This window comes from Gobius niger (assembly GCF_951799975.1).
Source record: "Gobius niger genome assembly, chromosome: 7".
Classification (NCBI taxonomy): Eukaryota; Metazoa; Chordata; class Actinopteri; order Gobiiformes; family Gobiidae; genus Gobius; species Gobius niger.
Window position 1 is genome coordinate 20489343 of NC_136858.1, and position 18647 is coordinate 20507989.

Consider the following 18647-nt stretch of genomic DNA (forward strand, 5'->3'; position numbering starts at 1 on the left):
CCTCAAAAAGCCTTAGGGCCTCTCCGCAGTCTGCCACAATCATTTTGTTAGTATTTTGTGTCTATGCCCATCCCCCGACAGATCATTCAAACCATCTCACAGCCTGATCACAAGAGGAAGGGGAAAAAAGAGAGAGAAATGTGGCTCTTCGTGAACAGGTGTTTTGTATTACTTATTAATACAATGACAATAACAATTCAAACAAGCAAACAGTGCTGCTCACTGTGCTTGATTTTCCACTTTGAACAAACAATAGAGATAACAAAAGAACAGGCTTTTATTCAATGGAAAAGTGGAATGAAACGAAATATTTTACAATTATACATCGAAGCCTAGGTCTTACGAAGAAATTATGTTGAACTAGGAAAGGTAGAAGATTTACAGAACTTTACTGCATCTAGTTGAGTTTACATTTACTATTGGAGGACACGGATAAGGTCCAGTCCAATGCGTCCTCTTTGCCGGTCCACGTTCAGCACTCGGACCTCCACGCGCTCCCCCGGCCCCAGGACCAGGCTGCGGCGGCGCTGGCTCGGGGGCAGCTTATCCAAGGTGATTTTGCTTTTGTGGATGAGGCCGGAGCGCCCCACGCCGATATCAACAAACGCCCCGAACAGCGCAGTGTTATCCACCCGTCCCGTCAGCACCGCCCCCACCTGCAGGTCACTCATGGACACTACGCCGCGCTTAAAGTCCGCCTGCCCAAAGCCTGCGGATGGCACACGGTCCGGGAGAGAAGACAACAAGAAGAAGAAGAGGGGGGGATGTGAGATGGCAAAGGGCAGGGTAGAAATCACAAACATATTAAATTTCCGTATGTAACCCTAGATGTGTCCCTGCATACTTCCACATCTTCCACATTCATCTGCCCCGCTCTGGACGGATTCCCTTTTCCTCTTTGTAGCATGAATACAAACAGGGAAGACTTGTGCCCCAGGAAATAGTCCAGTTCAATTATCCTCCCCACAGCACTGATTTCATGAGGTAGCCACAGCCCATCTGTTTACTCAGCTGAGCGTTTGGATGGCAGGCGTTGCAACCGAATAAGCGCACCCTAAGAATGAACCTTGAAGCTGCTTTCTTTAATTTGGAGAAACATTAGCCTACATATTGTCTGTATCCAAGTTAAATTCCTCTTGTCTCATGGCTACATATGGCCTTAAGAATTCCTGTATGTGCCACTGCCAGCCGTATGATGTGCTGGGATCATTATGTTATTATGTAAAGCAGGGGCTGAAAGAGAAGCACTACTTTCAAGAAAAGTGTTTGGCATCATACATATAATCTATCAAGGATTTTTTTTTAGAAACTAGCCTTATTTTCAGTATTTTTTAGAGTACAGTGTATAATCACACATTTCAAAATTGTGGGACCAGAGGATGCATAATGGAGGGCCACATTTTGTCCCCCCCGAGCCTGACGTTTCCTGCCTTTGATCTAAAAGCCTCTATAATATACTTATGTCACTGGGCTTAAGAGAAGAAGCCACAGAGCTGTCAGATCAGATCATCGCACTAATCTGCAGCAAGCGTCAACGGTTCACTGATGTAAAGTTTCATGGTAAATTGATCCATCTGCGTTTGTAAATAACTGTCTTTATCTAATAGACGAGTTCAAATATGTGTGAAGGGATTCTTACTTTGTCTTATGTCAAAGCCTGGAGGTTGTGTGAGCCCGTCGATGATGAGTTTGAGCGTCTCGGGGCTCGTGTCAATGGTACTCGCCAGCTCCTCAACGCTGCTGTTCTTGACTGTGTTATCCACACATTGTGACAGCTTTGCAGTCCCAATCTGGTCCACGCTACCACCCACACGGGATAGGAATCTACGCGCACAAAAAATAGGTAAAAAAAAATCATGTACAACTACAGGTGAAAATTTAGAAGGGATGGAAATAGAAGAGTAATCTTTGGGCACTGAGGTGGTGCTGGTATAGACGAGTGTAGGTGGAGTTGCTTTTAAAAACACAGACTTATTTAACCTTCTAGTAAATCGGGCAAATCCGCAGTGGGCTGTTAACGCTCTCGCACCTAGTCTCATGAAACAACCTCCACTTCACAGAGGTTGGGTAGTCGGTCTGTCCGTCAGCTGGCTCTAAGCGCACCTTTCCATGGTTTAATTCAAGCAGGATGTCCCACCTTCCAAAATGTCTAGACCGCTCGCCAGGTTGCGCCGTTTAAATTGGGGCATGAGCGCTAATAAGAAGCGGTTTGTTGGAAAATATGAAATTTAGAGCGTTACAGTTTACAGTGGCTACTTTCCACACATGATGATAGATTGCCTGTGTGCATGTATGGACCGGCTGGGGAAGCGTCTATGATGGATGTCGCGCACCAGCAGCCTGACGCCAAACTCGCCTCTGCAGCTGTCCCCGTCGTGACGGACGCAACAGGTGGACATAGAGGCACGTATACGCACAGTAAAAGTTGATTCACGCTCAAATGTTTTATTCTGAAATGTCCGTTTGGCAGTAGCCAGGACAGTGCGGATGTAACAGGACACGGCTTGTGTACAAAATATGTGTAAGAGACAGCTGTGAATGCGAAAACTCCCCTCTCAGCTATGTTACTGTCGGGCAAAGTCAAACCTCAACGCTAATCTGTGGGATTGGAGCAATATAGCAGCAGCATATGCTTAAATAATGCAGTGGTGATCAAATCGCTGCTGAGCACACTTAAGAAATATCAAATTGTATTGGATTTGAAATTTCAGTTTTAAAATCAAGATCAAGATGAACCCAACCAGGAACACTGCATACACAGTGCAACAGATTTGTAGAGGACTAATATTCATACATAAGATCCTCGCAGAGACAACATATTTGGTTGTTTGCAAAGAAAATACAACTACCTAAATAACTGCAGCAGTTTGCTATCTTGGTCGTTCAAAAAGCAACACTATTTGATTGGGATTAACCTTGAAGCCCTACCAAGCTCTAAAATGGAAGCCAGTCTGCCCTCCTGAGTCTCTCTCTGAATGCCTTGGCCTCCCAACTGCATATCTCTTTACAGAACATGAAATAGTTGAAAAGGTGGTAGGTTGCCAAATCAGCTTTACAAAATACTCCAGAGTACAGTTTGTTGGGTGCAAACCACAGTCACTCACAAGCAGGAAATATGTTACGCAAAAGAATTCATGCCGTCCTGCTGAGAAATGCAAGACCCAGGTCGATAATGGAAGTTTCTTGCAGTTGCGTCTATCGCTAACGTTCAACTATCTTTCTTTGAATCACGTTTTCCTCTTTGCTCTAGCTGGGACCAGAGAGCAAGGACTTTAGATAGCATTGTGTATAATCACAAAGACTACACATCATCAGCATCCTTACAATCTTACTTGACTTTTTTGAAAGCAGGATTTATTTTGTAGGGCAGAAGAGAGCATGAAAGAGGGTGAAGAGCAAGGAGAGACATTGTCAGAGCTCTGAGTCACGATACTGAAGCACTGGCACAGCGTCAAACACAATTATATGTGCAGCAGCTTTATTCTAGGGCCTACTGCGGTGCCAAAGAACTAGCCCCAATTCATTATGTGAAAACATCAAAAATGTTTTTCCTTGTGAGATAAAGCATTATTGATCGGAATGTGCCATAGAAATGAACAGCAGTACTAAGTAACTCGTGCACCCTAGAGGCCATAAGCGCCACTGCAGGTGTATCATGTTGTGTTTTTTGACTTGTTAATTGTCTGTGAGAGTAAATACTACGCTGAGAGATAAGACAAAGGGAGAGGGGGATATTGTACATCCAATTACACAATTGAGATTTTTTTTTTTTACTCAAACTTGGTTTTAAATACTGTTTAAGTGGCGCTAGCCCGCAGGTAGCTTTGCTCGTAAGCCTGTTAGTTTCTTCTTCGTGATTCCACTAGTGTGTATTGGGGCCTCCGACCTGGTGGCAGTCAGTTGCAAGCATGGCTTTCTGGCCAGAGACACCAGGGGAAGATGAAAGACCCTCCAATAATCCCATTTACACTTGTATTAGCCCTAGAGGGACTACAAAAAGGATATATTAAGGTTAACAAGTTACTTAGTACTGCTTTAACATATCCTACATTCTACAAAGTAATGGTTTACTTCTTAACGGTTCACAATATTGTTTCTTGTGTACTAAGTAAAGAGGTAGAAGACATGTGGTTACAATTATTCAAACAAAGTTACTTTGACGTGAAAATAGAAGCAGATAAAAAGGTGTTTTTGATTTGGTATATGGTAATATTTAGCAAGTTCTGAGTTCAGAGGCCTCCTCAAACCCTGGTTTCACACTCACATAATTACCACTATATGTGTTCACCCATTTTGCGAAAGGGTGGTTGGGTGGGCTTCGTTGCAGACTTTATCCAGGCCCTCAGCAAGAATCCACTCTGTCTTGTATTAGAGAAATATTGGGCCCCGACTGTTCCCTATCAGAGGTATATTCTTCACAGCATGAACTCCTCCTCTGTCACATACCAGGAAAATACGGTTCATGCCATGGGCCTCTTCGTAGAACAACACACCATTTCAAACTGCACTTTTCATGTTAAATATTTCTCCTGAAGTGATTTCCCAGTTTCATAAAACAATCAAGTATTGAGACTATCCGAACATGGAGAACAAAGGTGGATGAAAAGGCGTCTCTACAATGTGTGTGCTAGCGTGGACGATTGGGTTACAAAAAGGGGGATGATGTGTGGGCTGTGAGCAGTAATGGAGGATCTAGTTTCTCTAATGCGATGAACATGATATTCTTTATACAGCAGCATACACAGTGGCACAGACACAAACAGCATTCCTATGCCATCCTTCAGACTCCAGTGCTACACTTACAGGCGAGTGATTGTGAACCAGGATTAAGGAGCAGTTCCATTGTTTGAACAACTACATATTTTACAAGGTTTACCACACATTTGTACTGTGTATAACTCTCACTTTTCATAATTTCCACCTGACATAAAGGACAACTGGAGAAAATATTTCATTCTCTTTTGCAATTTGGCAATATTTGCACTCTTCAGCAGCTGGGCCCGTCAACTGCAAATGGCCTGTGAACATGGCAGGTTGAGTGGAAGAAATAATTTGAAGAGAACAAATAAAAATAACACAAAGCCACGAGATAAGCACAGACTTCTGCAAAATCAACAATACGCTGTTAATCAGAGGTGAGAGAAGTTCTAAAGTGTACGCTGAATGAAACGGGGATATTTGAGTGGAGAAGTCTTTTGCATTTGTGAAAGACGCCTTACAGATATTGCACCATTGTGATTGGGCCGTCCTAAAATGTGACAAATTTAATTATTAGCTGTGAGGGCAAGCAGGAGTGGTTGGTTCAACAGGCACTTTTGTAGGACATGAGTGGCCATGGGGAAAGGTGAACTGGTGAAGAAGAGTGAATAGCACTCACAAAAAACACATTCACACAGACAGGAAGAAAGAAGTGTGAAAAACAGTCTCACCAAATGTTTTCAAGAAAGAGGCTCTCAACTCTCATTTCCAAAATCATTTATAATAGTGTGCTAATTTATGTATGCCTATGTCATTTGCAAATGTTCAATCATTTGGCGTGTCAAACACTTCGGGAGACAAAGCAAACTTCTCATAAATCAGTGAGTGAGGGAGAGTTACATGTACATGTGCACCGGCATCTCCACCAACACGTTCACTGAGGCCATTACAGGCACATCAACACGAGAGAAGCCGTGCTTAAAACCACTAGTGTCAGAACGTCGGTAGACTAAACACAGTTGAGTGACTGCAGCTGTAGGAGCCTGGCCCCTCCCTCACGCTCTGTTTATCTGCCTTTGTGTCTGCACGTCCATCTTTTTCACACTCTAAAACCTGGATACAGGAGAGCGACTATGGCATGAAGTTAAATGTGCTTTTGATAAGAAAAAAAAATCTCCAAGGACATCCACATAGACATGCTTACAACATTTGGACTTCTTTCTTGTAGTCCTGTCGGTGTAAATCAAATCAGGCCTTCCACCCACTATAACCAGCCCCATATGCAACAGTGTCAACTCAGTCTTAGTTTACGCTTTTGGCCAATGGGCTGTGTTTGTTAAGAAAGCGTGATAGTGTTTTGGTCGTACCTCTGTGCCACATGGTAGGACTCTGGGTGGATGCAGGTTTGATCAAGTGGATTAACTGAAGTCGGGACAGCCACAGAGCTCTTTCCTTTACCCTTCTTGGTGGTTGCTTTTTCTGGGACGGCCGGCCTGGAGTGAGGTAAGGAGCTAGAGCTGTTTCAATGAAAATATAGTAAAAAAAACGTGGTTAGATCTATAACATGAAAAAATAAAAGGCCAATATTAAATGACGGGTTTTGGCACTTCTGAATGCATTTCATTATGAAGTACCTCTCCAGAGTTTGAGGGTTGATCCTTACAAAGCCGGCACACTGCTGGAAGGACTTGGGGCCCATGCCTTTGACCAGTTTGAGTTGCTCTCTGTTGATAAAAGGCCCATTTTGCTCTCTCCACTCAGCGATGTTTCGAGCCCTGCCAGCATTCAGCCCAGCTACATGCCTAAGTGAAATCCCAAGAGAAAGCAGTTTTTTTGGGTCACAGAAGAGCAAGACAATGAGAAAAAACTTGAGATATAGCATTTGAATGATTTATGCAATATAATACATATATGTGGTCTTATTTTGAAAAGTCAACTCATCAACATTTTCATTATTTGGTCTTTTGACTTTAAAAATTTATAGGGCAAGAGACTATTTTTGGTAATTTCCGCACACTTTATGACATATGGCCTCCCTGCAGCACATCAGTAAGGTAAAGAAGCATGTAGTCCTAACTCAGCCAATCAGAAGAGATCACCCTCACCCAAGTCTGGCAAAATTCATGGTACCTTTCTTTACATAACTTGAAAACGAGCCATTGGTGAATAATTGTGCTAAGTGATGATATATGTGTTGGTTCTGGAGGAAAAGGCAGGCACCATATTTGATCATACGCCCTGTTCACTTAAACTTAAAAAGTTAATTAGTTTTTACATGTTCACATGCATGAGACTCATGTATGTTCATTAACAAGCACTGTCCCGACTGTTCCAACCGTTTTGTCCATATTTGGATATGCCTGTTGCACCTATTATTCATACTTACAGCATTTTCTTGACAAAAGAACCAATAAACCCTAGGAGTATGTTTATATGTTGCCAAAGGTTATTTTTAGTAAAACGTTTAATCTAACAATATTGGAGGTGACTGACTGAAAACTCTTGCATATGACACGTGTGATCATTCGAACATCAATATCACAAAACACAACATCTCCTGAATACCAGCACTACCGAGACCTGAAAGTACTTTTTGTATATCTTATATATAAACCTTTGTATTCTTTTTTACCCCTTAAAGGGCAAGGAACCAAATATGGTAACTTCGCTCACATTGATTTACTGCATGATAATGAAAAATGTTGAAAAGTGTTACAACAGAAATAATCTTGTGTTATGTCCCCAAATAACACTCTTAAGTTGAAATTATTTGTTTAAAAGTATTTCAATGAGTTCCCTAGAAAGGGTTAAAACTAAAACAGCTTATCTAAGCGTAATTGCAAATCTTGCCAGAAGCAACAAAACAACAAAACAAAACATACATCATCATTCTATTTCATTCACCACAATTCGATTAAAGCGGTTACCCTGACCGTGTGATCTGTAGCCGGAGTAAAGACACGCAACGAATTAACGGCCGCACTCACCCGCACTTAGAGACGTCTGTTTGTCCAGTTCTGGCAGAGTGACCGCGAGAGGTGATTCGAGACTAAATTACCCTCCTCTTGTTCACAGTACGTCACTCACCCTGCAACACTGCTATGTCAACACCCTGCATAATACTTCAGTCATCGACACATCTGAGAAGTATACAGCATGTGTGGCAGCAGTGGAAAAAGCTCCCTGGCCCGGGCAGACAAGTAAACAGATGACCTGATGCCCGCCTTGCAGCCCATGCCAAGCTCATTTCTAGCATTGTGAGCCCATTGGAAATATATGATTAAGTATTCACACCACTCTGCTGTGTTCTTTGTACAGCGCGTATGGAAAATGCATTGTGGACAAGTATTTTTCCCTTTTTTAATTTCTCCCATGTTATTTTTCTTTGCACTGTGCGAATGATGTATGCCTCTATAATGAATCTTACCTAATCCCCCCCTCTGTTGGTTACCCAGAAAGTGAGACCAGGGTGTGAAGCATGAGTCTAAACAGAAAGTTGGCAGTCTATTTGTGTGCACTTGAAATAAAGAAATGCCATGTTGTGACTGCAAAGGGAAAGTATGTCAGAGGAGAAGTGTGATCCTACACTAGGGATGCACGATATCAGGTAAAAAAACAAACAATTATTTTTTTTACCATGCATTAACAAATAAAGCAATGTCTTAGTGATTTTGCCATATTTTCTTTAATCTGGTATTGTTCAGCCCTATCCTAAACTCAACAAACAAAGGGGTGTAATAACATCTACACTGAGTGGAGATTCACTGTGAGAGCTGTTTACCTCATCAGTGTCTCTGAGCAGATGTTGATGTCCACACCGACAAAGCTCACACACTCCTGGACCACGCCATCCAGAGCCGCCTTCAGAGCTCCAGCGGATACATCATGCTGCACTCACAAAAACACATTCAAATATTAAACTTTTTTATTCCAATTTGAAATCTTTCATAAAGGAGAAATGAATTTGTTTCTTTCATAAAAATAGAGTTGGACAGTTGGCTCCCCATCTGTCACACAATGTGATGTTTACAGGATTAGAAAGAGCAGAATGTAATAAAACTAACAAAGTTTAAAAAATATATAAAACATTATTTTGGAGCACATTTCTGGCATCAATGTCAACGCATAGTCCTTGTGGGTATCTTATGGTTGAAGTTTTCTCTTTTCTTTTCCCCCCCGCAGCAGACAGAAAGACAAATATACACAAAATGAAAGGGGTGCCATTAACCAAGTTTTAATTTAGTCTGCACAAATCACTTAACAGAAATTCTTCAAACACTAACTGAACTGTGTTGTTGACTTCTACACATTGACCACAGGGGAGAGAAAGATGAAAATATTTAACTTGGCTTGTCAAAAAACACTTTTTTCCATTTACCAAAGCTGAGTCAGAAAAGATAAAAGAAGATGCCTTTGGACTTTTCACACAGTCGGCTCTAAACCACAAGACAACTAAACAGTAGAGAGGGAAATAATATTTATCAATTAAGGAAAAAGTACAGAAGAGAACATGACCTTTTCAAAAAAGCCGTAAAAGGGCGGCAGGGTGGCACAGGGTTTAGCGCTCACGCTCCACAGCCGGTTGGACGTGGCCTTTCTGTGTGGAGTTTGCATGTTCTCCCTGTGTCTGCGTAGGTTTCCTGCGGGTACTCTGCGAGTTTCCCCTCCCACAAAAAACATGTATAATAGGCCAGGTTGAATGAGAGTGCGAGTGGGGGATGACGAATAAGCCCATTTACAAACCGGTGTGGTGTGTTTACATGCATGTGTTCATTAACATGCACTGTCTCGACCAAATTAACAAATAAATAAACAAATAAATAAATAAATAAGGCAGTTCACTTCAAGAATCTTAATCAAGGTAAAGCAAACAGGCGTGTGGAACAAATAACAACTCTAATATATTCCACTAGCAGGAGATATGAGAACACAATGTGAAGATGCCTGATTTAAAAACGGACATTTGCATTAAAACGTCATCATGTTGCCAAAATGGATCATAAAACATTTGGCGGCTAATGCTTTGTATACAGTCAATGTTCAGTCAAGGGCAAATTCGGGTAAAGTTTGGCTCGAAGCAATAAGATAAAACGAGGACTTGTTTCTGATTTCCGGGGAGTGGATATGAGCTGGTGAGAGGTATATGGAGAGGAAAGCACCTGTAATGTCACACCTGTGAGGAATGTGTCCTCATGAGAAAAGTGGAGGCGTGGAAGAGTTCAACCTGCAGTAAAACAGTCAACGTGCTCTCAAATTCCAGCTGAAACTTTATATAGGTGAGACCAAAGCATCTGCTTAAATGTATCACACGCCTAATAAAACCCAAGTTACCTGTGTATGAACTTTGTAATTATGACAGACAATTACTGATATTTTTCCTCCGTGGTAGAGTGTGTGTGTGTGTGTGTGTGTGCGTGCGTGTGTGTGTGTGTGTGTGTGTGTGTGTATACTGTTGGGAAGAACACTGCCTGCATTGCATTAATATGAACTACTTATGTATTAGGCTGTGGAATATTCAGGGTCCCCAGAGTGGAGGCTACAAAACAGTGAGGGGGGAGGGGGTCTCAAGAAATAGTCTAAAAATAATATCAAACTAGATTTAAAATGTTAAGCATATTGAAATTAATACGTGACGTGTCCAAGGTTTTTTGCTGTCGAAGGTTTGGCAGCCCAGGACCATAGCACGAATGGAAGAGTTCAGTATTCAGCAAAATGTTGGAGACAGACTGGAAACTGACATACTGACAAAAAATGACCCCCTTTCATTTCCCAAAAAGCTAAAAAGCAGACAAGTGTCTATCAAAAGTGACAGAAAGATAATATTTATTTTTGTCATGCTGGTCAGGCCAGCCCACAATGGGGTGACCTTGCGCTCAGTCGCAGCGGAATCAGGACTAACCCAAAACCTGAATGAAACTTTGTTGTGCAATGTGCAATGTAAAGCGTCTTTGAGTGTCCAGAAAAGCGCTATATAAAACCGATGCATTAATATTATTATTAATATTTAGATTTAGTCTGAAATCTTTGAGCGGCACGGCGGTGCAGCAGTTAGTACTCATGCCAGTTCCCACCTGGACGGGCCGTTCCTGTGTGGAGTTTGCATGTTCTCCCCCTGTCTGTGTAGGTTTCTTCTGGGTACTCCAGTTTTCCCTACCACTAAAAACATGTACAATAGGCAGTAGTGCAGTTGCACTTCAGTCAGTCTAACTCAAGGGAAACTGAAGCTAGTAAAATAGTCCAATGTAAAGCGCTTTATGATTATGTCTAAGGCGCTACACAAATAAAGTCCATTCCTTTCCTAAAAACATGAAGCTGCATAAGTGTGTGTTGGACAAAAACTGTTCAATAAAAACTAGTTCAATAAAGTTAATCACAAAAATCAATTATATGGCACAAAATATGAAAAAAGCTGGACAGTTCTAGAAAGACAGTCAAGTCCTTAAAAGTTTTAAAATCTACCCTGCTCAGCTTTTTTCAATGAATAAGAACTGAGTCCTGGATTATAGTTGTGACAAGAAGCTTGAGGTTATCTGAAGGTCACACTTGATTGACAGCTCCTTTAGGCCCAAGAGAACGAGTATTTTACTATTCTAGGCATGCAGGCTCGGCATCTGTGTGTGTAGGTGTGCACTGGTGAATAATACAGTTATAGGCAGCAGTCGTAAATCAGCCAGTGTAAGTGATATGACAGGGAGGAGATGGTTTTATGTTTTCTCCTACACCTCCCATGAATGGTTTTCATCGATAGCTGTTTTTCTCCAACTTCCTGCCCGCAAACAATCGCGTAGAGGGGACATGAGCCTGTGCGCACTTGCTCATAACCTGCGGGGCAGCAAACAAACTGGGGCATGAGAACACTAGACGCTAGAATTTGTTTTCTAGACAAAACAAAAGCGTTAATGTGTGGAAAATATAGTGTTACGACGAATGAACCGCATACAAAATGGTGTCATATAAAGTCACATTTTAGGTATTAGTGTTTTGTTTGTTTTCATTGTCTTCATCGCACCTATGGTCATTTTACAAATACAAGACAGGACTTTGTAAGACACATTTCTTAATTTAGAAAAACAACCATTAAATAGATTCTTTAATAAGCAGAAAATTGGCAAAGGGCTGTGTAAATCTTAAACAACTTAAGTGACAGGCCAAAAACACACATACATGCTCTCGACAAACCTCGGGGACATTTAAAGACAATGTTTGGCAGCTTTAGTGTCTAATCAAACCCTAAGCAGGCGCTTGTATTCCCACGTCTTAAAACTTCTGGGCAGGACCTATCAATCACTGTCAGCACTCAATTTCTCCTTCCTCCTATTAGCTTTGTCTGCTCCTGTCACCCCCGAAGGCACTATACCATTAAAGAAGAAATATGGCAGCAAGTTCAAGTGAACACCAGTGGCCTACGTTGAATTATTATAAATTACAAACTTTTATTGTTCTTTAGGCATTCCCTGTGTGACAACAGAACTAGATTGAAGAAATTAGATTTGCACTTAATCAGTCAAGCCCCACAACTGAGAGACGACGATTGAGTGTAAAAGGGAGGGAAAAAAATCTATCTGAGGGTCAAAAGAAATGAGTGACAGTTTCTTTAATATCCGGTTGGCGGGGTATGTTTTCTTACACAGCAGTCAGTGTGTGTGTGTTTTGCAGTAGCAGGTAGTTTCACAGCACTGGGGATTATCCTGCTGTCAGTACATCTACTCAAAGAAGTGACAGACGAACAAGGTGCCCGCAACCACCGTCACTATCTTTAATAAGTGCTGCGTTGTCCGTTTAAGCCGCGGAATAAGAAGCAGCTCTGCTACAAAATGGGCCGTGTTAGCAGAAATCATATAGCGGTGTTCAGTCAAACCCAATATGCCAATAAAGCGCGGACTGTCGGCGCAAAGAAAACAGCGTTCCCACACCGATAGTTACGTCCAATCTGATTTTAATGGGCCGCACTTTTTTAGCCCTCAGCTCATTTCCTCCGTTCTTTGGGAGCTGTCAGTCACTGGGTCAGCCGAGGGAGAGCCTGCTGTGCCAGCTGTCTAGAGTTACATCTTTCCTTGTGCTTTCGGGGGCTATTGGCAATAAACATTCAAAGGTCTCCCAATGTAAAGGAAAAAAAGAAATCACACGTATTACAGTAGGTTCACAAAGTCTTCAGACCTCATAATTATTTCTGTTTTATTCGGCGGAGTCTGACACTAAAATCAACTGTGTGTATTTTCTATTGGTAAACATTAACAAAAAATGCAGGCCCATTTTCTTAGCTCTCAATCGCAATAAAGCTGTTTTATGTAACATTCATAAAAGTTAAGGTGTATTAAAACTCATCCATTGTCCATAATACAGAGAGAAGCCCACCATACATTTAGGAAGAAGCGTTTGTCCGGTTCTCCTCCAAGCAGAGACATGGAGTTTTGTAAGTATATATAAGTACATACACACTTAGAAATAGTCAGTGAGCTGGGAGAAGAGTGAGCAGATGTGTGTGTGAGCTTGCACACGGGTCAAAGTGATGTCCCGTCTCATATCTGTCAGCACCCAAAGTTTATTTACCTGGTTATATTATCATTTGTTGACCTAGTCACATGATCTGAGGGCAGGAGGAGCAGAACCCCAGGCACTCTAGAGCCCCGTCCCAAAGTGATGAGAGACAAGGGCCCGGGACGCTGCACTCAAACACAAACACTTACACAATTTCACCTCCCTTTTCCAGCACTTTTTTTGGAAATATCAGAGGTTTTTTTTTTTTTTGTAATGTTGGGTGTCGTTTTGGCCACTTGGTTCTGATCTTTTGCTCCATTATAAGTGAAGAAATAAATAATAATAATAAAGGCAGTTGTTCTTTTGACTGATTCACATGATTGATTGATTGACTGTCATGTCATGTGTATATCCTCTGCTCCTTACATGTTTTACTGTATATACTAAAGCACTCAGAACAGAACAATAAAATGCACTTACTTGATATGTGCCAATGCCAATGTGTTTTGGATCAATTTTGACAAGCTCAGCCATTGGATCTTGAACCCGCCTTCCAATAGACACTGCACAACAGAAGAAGGTTATGGACTGTTCTCCTTTTTGAACCTTAATCTAAATCAGTTATTGAAAAATGCAAATGCATATAATTTATAATTACACAATATGATAATTGTGTGCATATTACAAGGCTGGCCTGAGGGCAGGCTGAACCTAATTGTCATTTTCCACCCCCACCAATCATAATTAAAGCAAGCCTTCAGATCAAGCTTGCTTTTAGCTTAAACAAAACCTTTTACACCATCACTATGCGGGTGTTATTGGAAAGTGGAATGATTATTCAGGCATAACTTTTTTTTGTCTGGAACTTTGCATTAACAGAATTAGATGGTGAGGGTAGAAGACACAAAGAAATGGGGATGTAACAGAGGCAATGTGTCTGGAATCACTGGTTCTCCGCTCTGGGCTCTGGCTGCGGTGGGAGGCTGCTGCCTGAGATAATATTTAGACAGGGATGGAGTTTCAGCCCTGGCCTTGCTCTGTACACCACCAAAATGATCATATATTCTTCTCTCCATCTCTGAAAAACTTCTTCGCACTTATTTGTAAATGGATTCCAGTGACTATGCAGCACTTACTGCAGGACCCTGAAACTAAACTCACATGAAATTGAAAAGAAAGTAGAGCAAGACGGACCAACCCACACCATGAAATGCCCAAGAGAGATGTGAAGATAAAGGATAAAAAGGCAAAAGGTCCTGGTAAAAAGTATTACAAACTATTTTATGAAAAACATAAAAAGCTGTAGCTGTATTTAATAATTTACACTTGTGTACATAGACCAGTGAGCAATGGCGACCACTAGGTGTCTCTGTGGTGCTCTAAAAAGCATAAAATATGTATTTATTTAGCAGACATAGTCACACTAAACCTGATCAAGAAACATTTCCATTTAACTGCCCAGAAGTCTGTGGACTTCTCCTGACTTTCATGAAGTATAGCTCTCTGTGTGGCTCTGACTCTGACCACAGGAAACCAGTTTGGAATAATCCAACTCAAATTGATTTATTGCTTTTACAGAAAAAGTCTGTTTAAATCATTTGTTCACCAAAATCTGGAGCAATTTGTTACAATCTAGTAAGTGTTTAATGCCCAGTGTGGAGAGTCAAAGTTGTTGTGGTTGTGGGAAACTTATATAAATAGCAAGCAGCAGAGAAAGGTTAAAAAACTGTTGCGCAGACTATTCTAATGGCAACATGACGAGTGATATGGTGTGTGATCAATTACAGTCTCTGAGTATCACTGAAGATCCAATTCTACTCTTTGTTGATTGCTTTCATTGCTCGCTGATGTACATTGTTGAAGACACTACTAGAGCATACCTGCACTCCTTAGATTGGGATCCATGTCTGGCATTTCTTTGACAGCCTCTGGACTCACACTGTAGATTGAAGCTCCAGCCTCATTGGTTATACTAAAAAGAAAAAAAGTATTAATATGTAAATAAATTGTAAGGTACTTGTAAGCAAAAAGTTTTGAAAATATTGTGCAGAGTTGATGACTGTGAATGTGTTATCATTAGGTCAATGTTAATCCATGTTGACAATGAATCTGTTCCAAAATGTAACCGTCTGAATGTGGTACTGCATCAGCCTCTGTGGCTTCCATTCATGTGTAACTACTGACACCTAGCGGCCATTCAATGTACCACAGTTGACTTACACAGAATTCCATCATAACGAAGCGTAAACTATGGATAACTTCCGGGAATCCCAATAAAAACAAAACATCACTGTAAAATGTAACTACAATAAACTAAATATGCACTGTTTTGTCAAATACATAACTTGCACTATGATTGTAAACCTGCATTGCTAATACTGACTATAAAATGTTTTTGTTAAAATGAAATGTGTTTACTGTTTTGTACCCACAAAGTCCTTGGGGGACAAAAAGTATAAACAGTACAAAATAGTGCTATCTCATTGTATATAATACCACTATTGTACTATTTAATTGTCTTTTTTACATTACCTGACTATTTGCACACACACAAATGATTATTTCTTGGGCTGAACAAAATATCGGAAATACTGTATTTAGTGTATTGTACATAACTACATATCACTTTCTTAGATAGATAAAGATAGATAAATACTAAATAAATAAATAATTGTGAGATCTGTCAGATTAAATTCAGCAAAACCTTATCAACACAAATGCAAGGACACTATACAGACATCGGACATTTCACAATGACGGGAAACAAACAATGGTCCACTCGCCACTAAACACTTTGGTTTTATGAGTTAAAGCTCCTCATTTAGTTTCAGGATGGACTGATGAACATAGGAGTTCCTCAACCGGACTCTGTTAAAACGTGGCTCACAGTACTGACACCTTGATGGTAATAGCACATATTCAATGTTCAGGTGTTCTTAGCCAGCATTGTGTTGTTATGGTACTCTTACTGTCCAGAGGCTGTCCTATAATCTTTAAGCAGATTTGAATCAATTGTCTCTGATTGAGAGACAGCTGTACCACACGGCATTACACGACTGCAGGACGCCGAGGATCACAGAGGTGAAGAAAGGAAGCAGCACCTGACGAGAGGCTCTGAAAGACCGCAGGCGACAAAGTCTTTGTTTAGTCTTTTTACAAATGAAATCAATGGTGTCTCTTTCTTTCTCTTAGCCGTGCCCAACATTATCATAGTGGCAATAGCAACACTTAAATGTCTACAAATCTTATTAATATACGAGTGACCGTGTCAAATTGTTTAGCACTTTATTAGACGGCTGAATAGACACAAGGGAAGAGTGAATAGGGGTATTTTCCCCTGGGCTGATCCATACCCTGAGTAGGTCAGAATCTTTTCAATGCCCACAGTTCAAAACATACACTCTGGTACGTCCACACACACCTAAACAGACAAACGGGCCAGCCCAGGGGCCTGGAAACACCACCACCAACAACAACAACAACAACAACAACAACCTTGCCAATTATCAGCAACTCCTTAATGAGCAGTGGCAGAGGACTTCTGATGACAATCACATTTAAATGAACATGTCTTCCTTCTATCCTGTATTGTCTCTATTCATCGCCCCTCGTCCTGACAGCTGACATATCGCCATGGTGACGCTGCTAACGAGCACTGGCACATGACCTTCGGAGGGGTCAGAGCAGAGCTGGTCATTAGGCTCATCCCACAGCTACGTGCACCCTAACACTTGAATATGCACACATTAAACAAAGAACGCCGTTTCACATGTAAAATACTCCAAATCTATTCAAATCCACAAGGCCTGCCAATTAGGCCTAGTGATCTTTTTTAAGGCCTAACTGAGAAATTAGTTGTATAAAAGGCCATTAGTCCCTATCATGTCTGACTTGATTAAGTTGACCAGTAGGGCAGCCATGTAACTGTACTGTCATAGATACAGCTCATGGCTCTCATCAGTACCACATTTGTGTTGCCAAAGCGCGAACATTGCTCTGGCAGCCACCAGAAGGTTATCTGCTCCCCAGCCTGAGCCCATGGATAGTTGATGTGTGGACAAAGTCAATTGCCTCTTGGTGTAAAGTGATGACTTAGTGGTCCTTAAGGGAGTCATTTATTCGCTCACTGTTTGTTTCTATCAGCTGTATCCACACAAACAGAGCAGCCCTTCAGCCCCGTCTCGACCCGGGGCAAAGTCGCAAACGGCTCCTCCGTACAGGTCATCTCTGAGACACAGCCACGGGACACGCAATCATAATGACTGACCCTCACTGCCCCACAACAAGACACACTCTCAGGGAGATGGATACACACTTTGATACGGCATTGCAGCCTCCTGGCACATGGAGCCCTGGTCTCAATTAAGAACAGCTCATCAGATCAGTCGAAAAAGAACAAGGGGGAAGCCATGACCTGATGAAGGCGTGGGGAAGATTAAGATGCCCCCCCTCACATTTATGAAACATTTTCATTCACACACATTCATTTTAGGATCTATTAATAGTGTTGAGCGAACTTATGTTTATAGTTATTTATAAATAATTTACTTTTTCTACTAGTTTTGTACTTGTATCTTTTATGTCTTGTATTTTACATTGCTCTAAATGGCATACGAATTTCCTTAGGGACTAATAAAGTTATATCTAATGTAATCAAATGCATAAAAACACCTGATGTGCTATGATGTAAAGGTTTTCTTAGACATAAAAGAGAGAAAAATAAATATGAGTGGGCTGCACAATATACTGTATATAGTCATAATTTTTTAATACTTTTTCCAATTCCCCATTCGTGTATTTTTTTTTATTGACACCATTTGATGGAGAAAAAACACTTTTTGGATTACATATAGGTGCTCGTCCTAATGAAAAAGTGCATTTACTTCTGTTACTCAATTTAAACTGTGAAACCGATATATGATAGACTCATTACATGCATAGTAAGATATGTATAGCCTTTATTTGTTAACATTTTGATTATTATGGCTCAGCTTGTTAAAAACCCCAAATTAAAAATCTCAGAAAATTGTAATATTTTATAAATGGACTGTAAGCCATTATCATCAAAATGATAACAAACAAAGACTTATGTCACTTTGCATGTAATGAGTCTATATCATATATTAGTTTTAAGTTGAATAACAGAAGTAAATGCACTTTTTCTTGATATTCTAATTTTATGACGAGCACCTGTAATGGAGTGTTGAACTGGTTTAGTATAATATTGAAATAATATTGTAATCACAATATTCAAGACAATTTGAATATCATGTTGAGCAGTCCTATCGAAAACAGAAAAGGTATTTTCATCTGTTTCAAGCAAAGGTTAAATCATCTAAAAGAGTTCTTTAATGATTGAACACAACTACAGTATGTAAAAGCATAATTACAGTTTCCATGACTGAAATAAACTATTCACTTGTAATGCTTGCCAATAGCATGTGGATGGAATTAGGATATTCCAAATCTAT

General features: G+C 40.7%; 1 protein-coding gene across 1 annotated transcript in view; it reads right to left on the reverse strand.

The window, feature by feature from the left end:
- Window positions 1-406: 406 nt before the first annotated feature.
- srbd1 (S1 RNA binding domain 1) overlaps window positions 407-18647 on the reverse strand; it is a 34181-nt gene continuing 15940 nt past the window's right edge. The window contains exons 15-21 of the mRNA XM_079559536.1: window positions 15057-15148; window positions 13657-13739; window positions 8480-8586; window positions 6333-6500; window positions 6066-6215; window positions 1640-1824; window positions 407-709 (exon numbers count right to left, since the gene is read on the reverse strand). Coding sequence (XP_079415662.1) covers window positions 417-709; window positions 1640-1824; window positions 6066-6215; window positions 6333-6500; window positions 8480-8586; window positions 13657-13739; window positions 15057-15148 — 1078 coding nt within the window. The 3' untranslated portion in view covers window positions 407-416. The remainder of the gene's footprint in view (window positions 710-1639; window positions 1825-6065; window positions 6216-6332; window positions 6501-8479; window positions 8587-13656; window positions 13740-15056; window positions 15149-18647) is intronic.